Genomic DNA, 14900 nt, shown 5'->3' on the forward strand with positions numbered 1-14900 from the left:
CAAGTTTAATAACATGTATACATGGGAGAAACTCAGAAATGAGCAACTCGTCCCTCTGTCTAAGCTGCTTGCTTAAGTATTGCAGCTAAAGGCGAGGAGCGTGTTGGGGGTGGGTAGTGGCCTGGGACTTCAGAGGGCAGGAGGACAATTCTTTTCAGGGTCATCTATAGATAATGTGGTCAAGGAGAGACAGAGTTTTTGATAAAAGAGGCTTGGTGCCTTTCCTATTGTAACCTCTATCCTACATTATCTTTACAGCCATCATGATAGAAGATCTGTTCCAGGAAGGAGCCACCATGTCAAATTCTTTAGGCAGTTAGTGAGGGAGGTCAAATGTCCCTCAGAGAAAACAATCAAGGTAAAGAGATATATTTCAGGGTGGCCAAATCTTGATCTCCCACAGTTACATAACTATATGCTGTTGTTAAAACTCATAGAACTGTACACTAAAGGGAGTGAATTTTACTGTATATAAATTATACTCAATAAAATTGGATCTTGGAGATGGTTTCCCAGGCAATCTGGGCTTCTGCCCTTGAGATACACCTAGCATTGAGCCCTCTCTCTTCCTTTTAGTTCCAGCTGCTGGCCAGCAGGTGCCCCCACACCACTCAATTCTGCTTCCAGAGCAGCAACACTGGAAGCCATTTTTTATCCCAAGTGGCAGCACCCGCTACTGAGTGACTGGAGTTAGGGAAAAATTTTTTTTAAAAAAGGAGAATTGGTAGAAAATAGGAGGATGAGGGGGGAAAAGAGAGGCAAAGCAGTGAAGTGAGACAAGAGAAAATAAAAGAAGGACCTGATTTTATTCTCTGCTTCTCAGTAGCCCTGGCAGAACCGGAGGAGTAGACGGCTGGGGAGTCTTAACTAAGGTGGCCCAGTCCAGAGCTTTGGGACGAGCGAATGGCAGAGATGCTCTGTTTTCCAGGGTTGGTTTTCTAATTCTTTCAGGCTAGAAGATCTCAGGAGGGGGATAGAAAAATTTACTTTTGATCTTGTATCACGCAACTGCATACAAGACCTGCTTAGTTGGTAAAAGCAAGCTCCCATGAAGCAGTCCCTTGTTCTTATCCAGGGGATCCCCGGAGGGGTGACATGCAAGATGGGAGTGGGGCACTGCGGTTGGGAGGAAAACAGGCTGAAGACGAGTATTTGTTTACTTTCAGCAACCCTGACAAGTCCTCCCCCACCCCAACCCCATGTTTCCCTGGGATGCTCTGCCAGACATTTTTACACCAATTCTCTCCAAACTCTTCACACCTGGAAGGGTGTGGTCTACAGTGAAGGCTGCCCCACGGTAGGAGAACACCTCCATGTTCAATGTAAGGATCTGTACTAATTACTCAACTCCTGGTTGCTCAGTGGGTCCAGCTGTCCTCATCTTTTGGTGCCTTACTGGTCTCTGAAGCATCTTGGTTTACCAGCCTGGATTCACTGCATGCCCCCATCCATCCATCCATTTATCCATCGTCCTTCAATTCAACAAATATATATTGAGACCTGATACATACCAGGCATCATTCTAGATGTGTGAATACAGTGGTGAACATGGCAGACAAAAATCCTGTGCTTAAGGGTTTACATTGTAGTAGGGGAGTGGAGCAGATAGTAAACAAGTAAAATTTACGTCAGATTGTGATATTGCTATGGTGAAAAATCTGGAAAAGAAATAGGTGGGAGGAGGGAGAGGGGTGCTATTTAAAAGAGGTAGTTACGGAAGGTGAAATCTGAGCAGAGGTCTGAAGATTGTGAGGGAAGGATTCATGCCAATATCTGGGGCAGGTGTTTAGGTTCTAAGCACAGAGAATAGCAAATTCCAGCCCCATCCAGGGCACAGGTGATTTTCAGGGGTTGAGATGAAAGATGGGGAATGGACATGTACTTTTTTTTCCTACTTGCAATAAACATATAAAAATTTACTAAAAACTAATGGAGTGTTTTTCAAATGTTTCTGACAGCTATCCACAGTAACATATTTTATATTGCCAATATCTGTGTACATGCATATAACAAGTTTCACACACAACCTAATTTTATTATATGTGATGCACTCTATTTTCTATTCCAAGTTAAAAAAAAAATGCTGGTTATAATCAACTAAATTCATTTCAAGACCTAGATTGCAACCTGAGTTTAAACTAGGTTGATCATGTTCAGCCTCACTGGAAAAAACCTTACCTCTCTAGGATTTAGTGTAGTCCTAACAGGTTGGGGGTGATCTTGAGTCGTCAGTTGCGTTGGTAGAGCACGTGTGCATGTGAGCTTGTATCACAGATGACATTCCTGTTCAGCTCACATTAACTCCAAGGTGACGGCTCAGACTAGACTGTCCCCTGTTCTTCTTTCCTTGATTATGAGCAGGGTTGGTTTTAGCTTAAAGCTGGAGGGTTGGTTCAGCATTAGAGCATCGGCCGGCAACATCTACAATGAGAATGCCTTCTTGATAGCTAACTGGGAATGCTGGTTCCTAGGGGGAAAGGAAGTTGGATGGAGCTGATCTCCTAGCATGACTTTTGGAGGGAGATAAAATGGCCCATGGTATGTACACACATACACATGTGTACATACGTATAATTTCTTTTTTGTGGGGCAGGGAGTGTGGAACAGTTCGTTAACTGCCTAATATTTCTTGCCAGGTACAATTCCCGAGATCCATTTCTTGAGCTGTGCAGTGCTGCCGTCTATCTCATGTATGGCTCTGAGACTAGAGGCTGGGAACTGCCCACAGCAGTTGCCTGGTGTGCCTGCTCTGCCTGCTCACGCCATCTGCCATCTGTACTATGCTCTGCCTGAGCCTGTCAGCCCATACTCTTGTGAGCAAAATGAGACCCTTTTCCAGCCTTCACCTCAGTGTAGTACCTCTGGGGTTTACACTGACACGGCTTCCCTGAGAAGCCCTCCACAGAGGACAATACAAGGGTGTCTGGCTCTACTAAGTATTCAGGGCCTGTTGGGAGTTTATCAGAGGGGCGAGGGGAGCAGATAAACTTAGCTAAGAGCGAGCAACGTAAGGTCAAGGGCCAAGGAAGGAGAAACAGTACAGCTGGAAGAGCAAGAGATATGCCGCTGCACTCAAGTACACCAGAATAAAGATGATCAGCAAAGGGGCTGCGGTTCATCTTCGTTATCTGTCCCTTGAAAGCAGCCTCATGAGAACCACTATTGGAAGAAACTGTAAGATAAAACAAAGGTATGAATTGAGGTTGAATATGAAGTCTAATAATAAGAGAAGAGGGTACCAGCAGTGGTCCAGTAAAAAAGCACCAGATTTCAGTAACTGCAAAACGCCTGGGCTGGGCAGAGCTGCGGGTAAGCTGAGAGAACAGCCTCGAGACTCAGAGGAAGGAAGCACGTAGTCTAGTCTCAGTCTTCAGGTCCAGTTCTTCTTTTTTTGTGTGAGGGAGATCAGCCATGCTAATCCTCCTCTTTTTGCTGAGGAAGACCGGCTCTGAGCTAACATCTATTGCCAATCCTCCTCCTTTTTTTCCCCAAAGCCCCAATAGATAGTTGTATGTCAGTTGCACATCCTTCTAGTTGCTGTATGTGGGATGCGGCCTCAGCATGGCCGGAGGAGCGGTGTGTCGGTGCTTGCCCGGGATCTGAACCTGGGCCGCCAGTAGCGGAGCGCGCGCACTTAACCGCTAAGCCACGGGGCCGGCCCTAGGTCCAGTTCTTAGCGGCTGTCTGTGTGACAAAGGTCTGAAAGCAATGATCAAAACCTTGCTATGGCTTGGAAATTCTTGACCTATTGTGGAAGTTAAGTCCCTTTTCCTCTTTGTTAACATAAGAATAAATCATAACTCTTGTTATTACATTTGGAGTTCCCTTTGAAGGAGGCTGAAAAAAGCAAGATAACTATAGTGAATCCAAATCTCTTGAAGGTGTCAGATGTTCTGAAACAGTGGTGCTCAGAAAAACAGATGCTGTAATTCTGCTGACCCTCCAAGAATATCTTCTAGTAGTTAGGTGAAGATAGCTCTGTTTTTCAAAAGTTGGTGATGGATTTTTTCCCTTTGTGTGGGGAGATATTATCAAATTCTGGCTATTAAAACAGTAAGATGAAAGGCAAAACACACCAGATAAATCATTAAGTCCAACTATTTCTTCACAAATTATCTACTTTAAAAACAACCCAATGATGAATAGCCCAGCAGTCAAATGGTTTATAGGGATTTTGGGCAGTTTTAAAAACACCTGAGGGGCCAGCCCCGTGGCATAGTGGCTAAGTGCATGCGCTCCGCTGCTGGCGGCCCGGGTTCGGATCCCGGGCGTGCACCGACGCACCGCTTGTCAGACCATGCTGTGGCTGTGTCCAATATAAAGTGGAGGAAGATGGGCACGGATGTTAGCTCAGGGCCATTCTTCCTCGGCAAAAAGAGGAGGACTGGCATGGATGTTAGCTCCGGGCTGATCTTCCTCACAAATAAATAAATGGTTAAGATGGTAAATTTTAAAAAATAAAATAAATAAAAAATAAAATGCATCTTATAAAAAAAATTAAAAAACCTGAGCTCATAAAATGTTAAGTATATTTAATACTATAAAATAATTCAGACATGGGAATTAGATATAAATATCTTAAGAAAAGGATGTCTTTGCTCAACAGACTATAAAAAGTCAGTATCTGGAATAATTCTACAGTTAAAAAAATGAGAATCAGAGAGGATAACTGACTTGCTCAAGCCCACGGTGCTAGAGAGAACAAAGTCAGAATTTTAACCCATGTCTTCCCACTCCTAGTTCAGTACATTGTCCATTAAACCACACTGTACTCTCTTAACGTACAGTCTGTTACATGTACTATGCAACCAACATCATACCAGAAAAGTGGCATCACAGTGGGTTATCAGCTGAGATACATGTTGACCAAGAATAACCTAGATGTATCAGTCACTGAAACCCCATTTTATTTGTGCTCCTTTTTGATGATAGCATAAGAGGCTCAAGACTCAATCCAAAGTACTAGAAAACCTAACTGAATTAACAGAAGATTTAGAGAAAAAAATCACCTTAGTAAAATGGTGGATCTCATGGGAACGTAGTTTGGAACAGCTGTTGGTGAAGCAGGATCTCAAGCCTGAAAATTTGTTTTATCAGATAAAGACATGCCAAGGGGAGAAGGGAGGACTCTCAAGACATTTAGCATGAAAATATTCCTTTATAAGTAACTAGCAACTTGGAACTGTGACAGAAGCGGGAAATCCCAGCGTATGGACTGCTTATATCTTTGAGAGCAGAAACTTAATTTTCTTTATTCACTGGAGGCAACTCAAACTTGGGAAATAACATGACAGTTTTGAGATTCATATTTTATTTACAAGTAAATGAAGAACGTCTCCTGTAAACTCTAATTTGGAACGAGAAGAGCAATATGAAGAAGTAGCTGCTGGCTCCACAGTGAGGTGTGAAAGGAGTCCATACCACCGTTTCTTTAAACAATGCTTTTGTTATTAAAAAGGGGAAAAAAAGCCACCTGATTTCTTCATGTTGCATATGTGAAAGAATTCAAAATAAAAATGATTTTTCAAAACTCTGCAGTCTCTACATGTGAGGTGACCAGGATGTCACTTTCATTCAGTAACAGCCCCTGCTCCCCAAGAGCAACAGCCTCTGAGCAAAAGACTTAATACTCATCCAGAGTATCTGCTCGAGGAATAGAGAGACCTCGATCCTTAAGAGCCTGAACTTTCAGCTTCTCGGCTTCCAGCTTGGTCTGCTGTTCCACCCTTTGTTCTTCTAGGATTTCTTCAATGGACACTTGCTGGAGGGGTGTATCACTCTCCTTTTCCAAGTCCTACAAAACAAGCAGGTTCGAAAAACTTCAGCTGATGACCAAGAATAGAACACATTACAGATCTAAAGGCAAATGGATTCCTCTATCACACTCGGGTTATTTTTCATACCTGTGACAGGGCTCATAGCCTTCTCCTAGGGACAGAGACATTTTACAAAGAAATGGCTAGCAAGCAACACCACTACACCACATACCCACTACTACATACTACATACATACTACATGCATGCTTATATGAATGTGGTAATAGGGAACAGTATCGCCGTGTGTAATAACAAAGCTTTAGGCTATCTCAAGTCCTACATTAGTCAAGGACTACTTTTCTTTTAAAAAAATATTAGGGCTTCTTATAAACAGCCATCTCCCCAACCTCAGAGAATCCGAGGGAGAAGTTACTGAGGCCAAGATGGCTTTAGATAAGTTTTGTATTTTTACATCATCAAAGTCAGCTTAATTTCCAGGGGTTGCTCATTAAGAAGGTAAGAGAATACTGACTCAAAGCAGCAGCACCCTCCCCCCACAAAGGCAACAAACTGTCCCTCTGATGCATTAACTAGGAGTCTTTAAATTATAACACAAGACTCCTTTCTCCTCTAGGGCAACAAGTTTTCTAGAGAAAACCTGAGCAGACCAGTCAGATTACTAAACCAGTTTGGCCCCAATGTATTTCTCCACTATTTTATTTATTTATTTTGAGGAAGACTGGCTCTGCACTAACATCTGTTGCCAATCTTCCTCTTTTTCTGTTTTTTCCCCCCAAAGCCCCAGTACACAGTTGTGTATCATAATTGTAGAGTTGTAGGTCTTCTATGTGGGATGCCGCCTCAGCATGGCTTGATGAGCGGTGAGTAGGTCTGTGCCCAGGATCCAAACCGGCGAACCTTGGGCCGCCGAAGTGGAATGTGCGAACTTAACCGCTATGCCACTAGGCCGGCCCCCACTATTTTAATTAAAAATTGTTTTGCTTGATAAAAGAATTATTTTTTCACTTATTTAAAAAATACATGCTCATTTTATGAAATTTAGAAAACAGACAAGCAGAAAAAATTTTTTAATTATCCACAATTCCAGTATGGAGGGATAACATTTGTGTGAATATCCTTCCAAAAAATCCCCCTCAATGCAAATATTGACTGTAATTTTTTTCACTTAATATGGCATCATATGCTTAGTGTTTTTATTTTTGAACACCTTATAAACATTTCATAACTAATCTTTTAATGCAGAACCTTACTATAAAAGTATCTTACTATCTATAGATTGAGTTTACTACTCTCCTTAACATGAACATACAGGTATTATTCTATGTTTTTGTAACACAGAAAGCCTACACAGACAGGGTATTCTTATTTCTCATCCTCCTCTACAACTTTCAATCATAAAACTCTGGGAAAGCATGACACATACGCAAACTCTCCAGATGTTCCAGCCTACCACTGGGTAATCATCTCCACTGCCAAGGCCTCAGAACCCACAGGCCGTGACTATCAGATGGAGGACTCTCACCAGAGAGATCAGAATGAAAGCCACACAAATTACATAAGCAAGCCCTGCCCTGGGTCAAATGTTAACTGCACCCAGCAAAATATATATTATCAAGTGTAACCTGCCCTCATAACCCATGGGTAGCAGCTGAAGAGAAGATAATGTTCTTAGCTTAGAGGCTTAGAAAAGCCTCTTGGACTTTTCAGTGTTATTCATTGAGCTGTTCATGTGGTTATGCTGCTTCCCAACAACCAGTCTTATTACTTTAGGCTGTGTGCATCATCACCTTTGAAGCAGAATCCAGGAATTCTTAAGCAAAGGAATGTTTGCAGAATCTATATGGTTTCTGGGTATGAGTGTCCCTAGGGTTGGTACTTAATTTCTTCAAACTGACTACTGATTCATATAACCATGTAAGCATTCCCAAACCATATTTCTTCAGTGATACCGCTGTAAAAATTCTGCAGCATCCAAACCATAACATATAAAAAAGAGCACTTTTCTCACAAAAGAGCTCCTAGGAAACAATGAGTCTTCAAGAACAAACACAAGTTCACCACTTCTCCTCCCATACACATCTATCTACATAGGGGCACATTTGTGCCAATGTAACTGGCACGGAAGACATTTCTGTGATGTTTGCTACTATAAAACCAAAGCAGAGCATATGTAAATATTTTAACTTAAATCTTTTCCCCTGATAGCAAAGTAATACGTTTCCTCTTTTAAAATTAAATTCAGAAAACTATAAAAAAAGGAAAAAATAATCACTCATAATCCTACTGTCCAGAGACGGGTTAGCCCCTCTTAATATGCTGGCAGACCACTTTACAGTCCTTTCCTACCCTGAGTCTCCCACACCCGTGGGTTCTATAGCGCTTTATTTCAACGTTTACATAATACAAGGAGATGACAACTGCTGCTGCTTAAATATGCAAGAAATGATAAAGTGAACCAAAAATATCAACCACAAAAATATTTTAAAAATTAGAAAAAGATATTTGATACATTTCATAGCACCACTTGGGTAGTACTGATAGTATTAATTAGTCATTTCTAGCTAACCATTTCAGCATGAGTCTCTGCACCAAGCTGACCCTGGCAGAATTATCTCCTTACTGTCTCAAATGGCTTACTGTTAAAAAATGGCTATGGACCAAACCACTCCACTCCAAAGACTTCTGTAAACATGACTTAAGATGTGGCCAAGTACTGGGAAACATTATTGAAAAATTTAAAAACAAAATACAAAAAGATAAAATTAAGCAAACGCCACAGTTTTTTTTTTTTTATTTTCCTGGCAAACCGAATAATCAGAAGCAAGCAATAATCAGGATGAAGTCAAAGGTTTTAAATAAGGTACTTCTCTTTTTAAATAAATGTTTCATGTAAAACATGAAATCAAGTTTTATCTTCTTTTAAAAATGTCTGAGTACTTCTAATAGTTTTATATATATAAAATAGTTTTCTAATAGTTGTGTATGTATATATGTACACATATGTGTGTATGTATGGTTGTGTGTATGTATGTACACACACACACACACACACACACACAGACCTACAGTAACAACATTTTAGAAGATTTAACTTTTCACCTGCCAGCTGGTCTTCCTGGCACAGATACACAGGTACCTCCTCCTCGGCTGTGAACTAAGGATCCAGGTGAAGCTGAGCTCCATTCTCAGAAGAGTTAATAGAAAGGCTTCTCCTACAGCCATTCTTTCCCCTTCCCCCCTTTAAAAACATGGATATCACATTGTACATGCAATGTGTCTTTCCCCTGCCCAAACACTGCCCAAACACCTTATGTCATGAAAAACTACTTGTAATTGTTGTCTAAATGACTGCAAAATATTCCAATGTATATAAACTATACTTTACTGAATTATTCTTCTCTTGATAGGTATCAAGTTTTTCAATTTTCTGCTGTATAGGTAACAGAAATAATATATTAATGAACACATTTGTATAGGATGATACTTTTTATGGTATCAGGTAAAATCAATGATATTTTGCTGCTAATGGGATCAAAATCTTTAAAATGCCAAGAGGCACTGAAACAAAGTTAATTATTCTCTGTAGCTTTCCTAAGCTACTTTGGCGGTTTCCTGTGAGAAGCTGGGTGAAATGTGGAAAATATAATTTTTCCTTCTTGAAAAGACAAAAAGAAACCTAACTAGCATGATTATTAAGACCCAGAGCAGCTTAACAGTTTTCACTTACTATTTCTCCTAGTAGGACCACATTTTCTCCTCTGACCACAAAAATCCCTCGAGGAATATCACCGTATTTTTTGCCCACATGAATACGCTCCACAGTCTGATGTAGCACTAAGTTAGCTATAAGTGTATAGGGAAGAAACAAAGATATTTAGTTTAAATTATTGGGTAAAGGTCCATAACTCAATCAATCAGTTATTTTGAGTATAAAAGATTTAGCTAAACATGATTTCCAAACTTTCTAATTCTGGGAAAAGCTAAAATTTCAAACAATCTTCTCTTATTTCATCAAGACATAGCACGTAGGAGACTTTAAAACAATTACAAACTGAGAGAGTATTTGGAATTATGTTGCATTAATACATGGATGATGGTGGGAATAAGTTAAGAAAATTAAATTCCTTTATCAGTTAATTGCTAATATCAACATGGCTATAAAAAAACATAAATAAGTAGGGCACTAAGAAGACTCTAAAACCTAGAGCTGCAGAGATTAAAACTCTGATTTTTTAGAAGTAAACAGTGTTTTTATGTTGTATGGGTATGTGTATGTGATTTACCAAAGATTTAACTTTGTTTCAGTACTTAAGATTCACTTAACCCAATGCAGGTATCCATGGATTATGATACAGCAATAACCTATTTTTCCACTGTGTCAGATAACCATACCTGGTAATCTGAGAGTAAAAAGTCAGTATTTACTACTTTTCCCTCAAAGTAGTCTGATGAATTTGACTTAAAATTTAGAACTTCAATCTGTTAAGAATAATTATTTTTCTTTTTTTAATTGGTATTGTCTTATTTGAAGAAAAGCAGATATCTATGCTCTTATCTTCTATCATTCTTACAAGTATTTCAATTATGTTGTTTTTCCTCATGCTGAAATTCACTGATCTAGCAGATGTCCAGCAAATGTTGATATGAACTGCGAAGTTCCTTGAAACAGAAGCAAATACAGATCTCTTTAGAAAAATGGTGGATACAAAACAGAGATGGAGACTCTTGAGTCTAATGTATCCCTAAGTGTAGTATCTTGAGCTTAATATTGAGGTCCCTCAAAAGCTTCAGGAAATGCCTCCTACCACATTTTCATCGGACAGGGAGGGATTACCTTCAGTGCAGGAAGTGCTTTGAAGAGTAGTTACACCCAAGCCAACATAAAATTAGCAACCTTTTCAGTGGACTGAGTTTATGTCTATCATCTGGCTCCCTCTAGTGGGGAAAATAAAATAGGCCAAAACACTGTAATCCTATGTTCTAGTGAAAACCAGTTTTAGAAATACAAGCTTATGAATACAAGCTATTGAACCACCTAATCATAATTTAGAAAACAATGATGTAATGACTCAAAACAGTATTCCATTATGCCAGACACGTGAAAAAGTTGCAGATAAATAAATTTCAATATGAAATAACACAAAAAAACAATGGGCAGCCCTCATTATCCAGAGTATAAGAGAAGTCCGTAACTAATACATACCAAATTGATCAATGCTTCTTAAAAAGCCTATAAGTGTCCTTCCATCTCGAAGCAGGACCAAATGCTTTTCTGGGAAGAGGAAAAAAGATCTTTAAAAAACACCTTCAGTGAGTTTACAGGGTAACAACAAAAATAAAGGTAATAGCAGTTTAAGCTCTATTACTTCCCCTTCTAATGTATTTATAGAGAAGTTCATTGGGAAATTAGAGGGAGGACCAAGACAGCTCTGGGTTTAGAAGATCAGTGGTGACAAGAATCAGAGCAGTGTCGCACAGTGGGAAAAGGCCTGGCTGAGCAGTCAGAAGCCTGACTGACTGGCTCTAGACGCTGATGCTTGACAGTTAAATCCTCTCAGTGTCATGTCAGTTTCTATATCTGCAAATTGAGACATTTAGTCTAGATAATCTTTATGATCTTAATTCTAGAATTATTTTCACCTCAACTTAGAAGAGGTTCCATTTAACACTTTAGAATCAGGGAAGGTTTTAAATAAAAACAATGCCTCGGACATGTCAAATAAGGATGCTGATAATAAGTTAGAGCAAAAATTCAATAATATTTATTGAGAACTATGTGCTGTTCTGGGGCGTAGACGTACAGCAGAGAATAAGACTCAGAAAGTCACCAACTTTATGAACTTATATTCCTGGTGAAGGAAGGCAAACAAATAAAAAATGAGCTATTGTGATTAGTAAAACGCAATAATAAACAAGATAGCAAGACAGTATGAAGAGACAGGGGAAGTAGCTACAGAAGAGAGATGGCTAGGGAAAACCTCTCTGAAGAGGTGACTCTGAGCTGATACTGAAGAATGACAAAAAGCCAGTCACTAGAATAGCTAGCAAAATTCATTCATTCATTTCTTTAATACCATGCATAAAGTACTTTCTAGATGCAGACCAGAGAAACAAGACACTGATTCTTCCCTGAAGGAATTTAGTCTTCCTTGGGCTATAATTAAGAGCCACAAGAAAGCAAATCTTAATTACATGAGACTGAGAGAAACTATACCTAGCTGGAGGAAGTATCTGAGTTGGACCTTGAAAGGTAGATAAGTTTTGGCCGTGGGAAGAGTGACAGGGAAGGGGAAGGGGAGGGAAATCTGTAATTTAGAAAGGAGAAAAAAAATGGTTATGTATCAATGTTTGGCTAAAAGTTGAGGGTGTGAAGGGAAATAACAGGAGACAAAGTCAGAAAAGTCCTGGGAGCACGCTGAGTTTGGATTTGACATCATAGGGAATAAGAAAACATTGAAGATTGAACTGGTAGGAAAGGGAGAGCACTTAGAAGGCTACTCCCAGAGTCTGAGACGTGAAGAAGAGACCTGAACCAAGGTAGAGATGGGAAGGGAGAGGATGAGATGACTGAGACTGTGCAGTTATAAGTGATGGGACTTGTCAACTAATTGAGTTTGTATACGTGGGTATGTGTGAGAGAGTGGGGTGCTAAAGAGATGAGGTAAAGAAGATGTATGAATTTTGAGTCCCATGACAGGGAGGACCATTTAGGGAAGTTGGGAGTAAAAGAAGCAAGCTCAGGCTGGAAGATTATTAGCTGTTGGTGATTCTGAGGTGCTACCAGGACACCTATGTAGACAAGTCAATAGGCAGCTGGAAATGTAAGACTGGAATGCCAAAGAGGTCAGAATTAGAGCAATGTTGGATAAGTCCACAAAGAGCTAATATAAAACTATTTAAGTCCAGGAGATTCCCCAGAGATTTAAAGAAAGAAGCTGGCCAAAGATGAAACCCGAGACCATCTATTTTAGGGAAGAGTAATAGTCGGAGAGGTAAGAAAATGAGTAAGGACCATTGTTGGAGAAATCAAGAGAAGAGAATTAAGAATCCAGTGGTAATAGTATCACAATGCTGCAGAGGGGCAGGAAGAGCTCAGAAGAGTACATCAAACTGATGCCTTTTAATAATGCAGCTTCAGTGATGTGTTGACAACAAAATTCAGATTTCAGGGGTAATACAGGTGGTCTATGGCAGGTGGTCAGGAAGTAGAGACAAAATGGAGGTGACTCAAGAGGTTTGTGGGTAAACATATAGAAAAAGGGACGGGAGTTTGATGGGGAGACACAACTGAGAAAAAAATTCAGTTGGATAGACAAGAACATACATGAAGGGAAGGATACAGGCGGAGAAAGAGAGGACATATGAGAAAAAAAGGATATCAATAGAAGAAAGTTCCAGAAGCAGTGGGAGGAAAGGATAATAAAAGACACAAACTGAAAGGGAGGAATACTTCCTATTCAAATGAGAGGATGGGTGAAAATACAGAAAGACAGAGGAGAGTGGAGGAAAGTGTGCGTGTGTGAAGGAGGCAGTGAAAGGGGCATACGAAATGGCTTCAAACTTTTCAGTAAAGGAGGGGGCTTGGAACCTACAAAGAAGGGGTTAGAGGACTTGAGAATAAAAATTATTTTTAGTAAAATGGCAGAATGTGTTAGGGGCCTCGAATAATTCAGATATATAACAAGAGAGGTGAGGGCAAAAGGGCATTCTCATGCAACTAAAATTGAAGATTTCATTACACAATACAGATAGGCTTACACAATGCAGACACAGTACAGTGGTTACTTATATATGAATTTGGTCCAGTTTACATTAAATTTTCCTTCAATAGGTAAATCACTAATTTGGATTTAAAAAAAATGATTTCAGACAACGATAAAAAGAGAATTTCATCATAGAGTTACTCTTCAATTTGCATACATACTAACTGTAGATATAGCTGTAACTTGTTTGGAATTGTATGTAAACCATTTGGCAGCAATCACAAGTTAATGAGACAGATCACACAATTAAAACGATTTAAAAAATGTTGCTTGAGGAATAATTCACAGATGAGAGCTTAGAAAAAGGAAAGACAGGACAACCCTAAGTGGCTCCTCTTTTTACAGGACTGAGCTCCTCTTCAAGACAATGACTAACAATAAGGGAGGTCTTCTCAGTAAAAGCAAAAGAAAATTGTCTAACAGAAGAAAAGAAGTTTGAGGTGACTCAGCCTTGCCAGAAAAGTCAAGATCTTGTCTGGTAGCGGTCTCTACCACCATAACCTGAACGTGCTCAAGACCCTCACTGTGAAAGAAGATTGCAAATGGCCACACAGCATAAAGCCTATGTTTACTGCAATTAAGTCCAATTGCTGTTGTCTGACTATTTTCGTTTCTTGGTGAATCCTTTCTCTAAGTATTCTCATCCATCCACCCGTAACAATCTGGTACTTCGAAATACCGCAGGTGCAAGAAAGTGGACGGGGGCGGGAGGCGCAACTTGCGTATTTGGGCCTCAGCAGCCGCGTCCTTCGGAAGCCGGAATGAATTCTACAGCTTGTGCCTCACCAGACCGGGGACTGGCGGAGGCTGCGAGGGGCATGACAGACATAGTAGGCTAGGAGGTGGCCAAACGGTGTGTCCCGTGGCTCCTCCATCCCGTGGAGGATGTCAACGCCGAACATCCAGAGCTGTGCTGAAACCACACTGTCCCCCCAGCCCCAGACTCATTCTACGAGCTCCCTCCGAAGAGGCACCTGCCCGGGAGGAAGGGTCTCACCCCAGACTCCCAGACTTCACCCGGAGGAGACAGGCTACTCACTGTCGATGTCCTCGATGAGGCTGGCGGTGCCGGGCATATAGTTCATTTTGAGCTGAGATAAGGCTGCAATGTATAGCGGCGGCGGGCCAGCGCGTGCAACACCTCCTTCTTCCTACCGCAGTCGCTGCCTGGGCGGGACCGGGACACGAACCCTGACCAGCACCAGCACTTCTGCCCCGGCTTTCAGCCGCCGGGGCCTGCCGGAAACTCCTCCATATTACCCCCACCCACTTCCGGCATCACGTGCCGGTCCTCAGGAAGAGGCGGGACCGTCGGGCGGTCCTGGGACACCCTTTCTCCATCCCTGTTGAGAAAAGGAG

At 40.8% G+C, this 14900-nt stretch overlaps 1 protein-coding gene across 1 annotated transcript; it reads right to left on the minus strand.

Moving 5' to 3' along the window:
* Nucleotides 1–5290: 5290 nt before the first annotated feature.
* LSM1 (LSM1 homolog, mRNA degradation associated) lies at nucleotides 5291–14890 on the minus strand. The gene is made up of 4 exons (XM_004428863.3): nucleotides 14581–14890; nucleotides 10982–11050; nucleotides 9506–9621; nucleotides 5291–5794 (listed from the first exon to the last, which is right to left on the minus strand). Exons 1-4 carry the CDS (start codon nucleotides 14624–14626, stop codon nucleotides 5624–5626), a joined length of 402 nt encoding a protein of 133 aa, XP_004428920.1. The 5' UTR covers nucleotides 14627–14890; the 3' UTR covers nucleotides 5291–5623.
* Between the last annotated feature and the right edge of the window lie 10 nt (nucleotides 14891–14900).

This window comes from Ceratotherium simum, chromosome 28 (genome assembly GCF_057802395.1).
Source record: "Ceratotherium simum simum isolate JZ-2026a chromosome 28, ASM5780239v1, whole genome shotgun sequence".
NCBI classification, from domain to species: Eukaryota; Metazoa; Chordata; class Mammalia; order Perissodactyla; family Rhinocerotidae; genus Ceratotherium; species Ceratotherium simum.

Bases quoted from the DNA above. Each gene is read 5' to 3' on its own strand.
- LSM1 (XM_004428863.3), bottom strand. From the start codon at position 14,626: ATGAACTATATGCCCGGCACCGCCAGCCTCATCGAGGACATCGACA. The intron at 9,622-10,981 runs GTATGTATTAGT...ATACACTTATAG, and splicing joins AAGAAGCATTGATCAATTTG to CTAACTTAGTGCTACATCAG. The intron at 5,795-9,505 runs GTAAGTGAAAAC...CTTGTTTTGTAG, and splicing joins TGGTCCTACTAGGAGAAATA to GACTTGGAAAAGGAGAGTGA.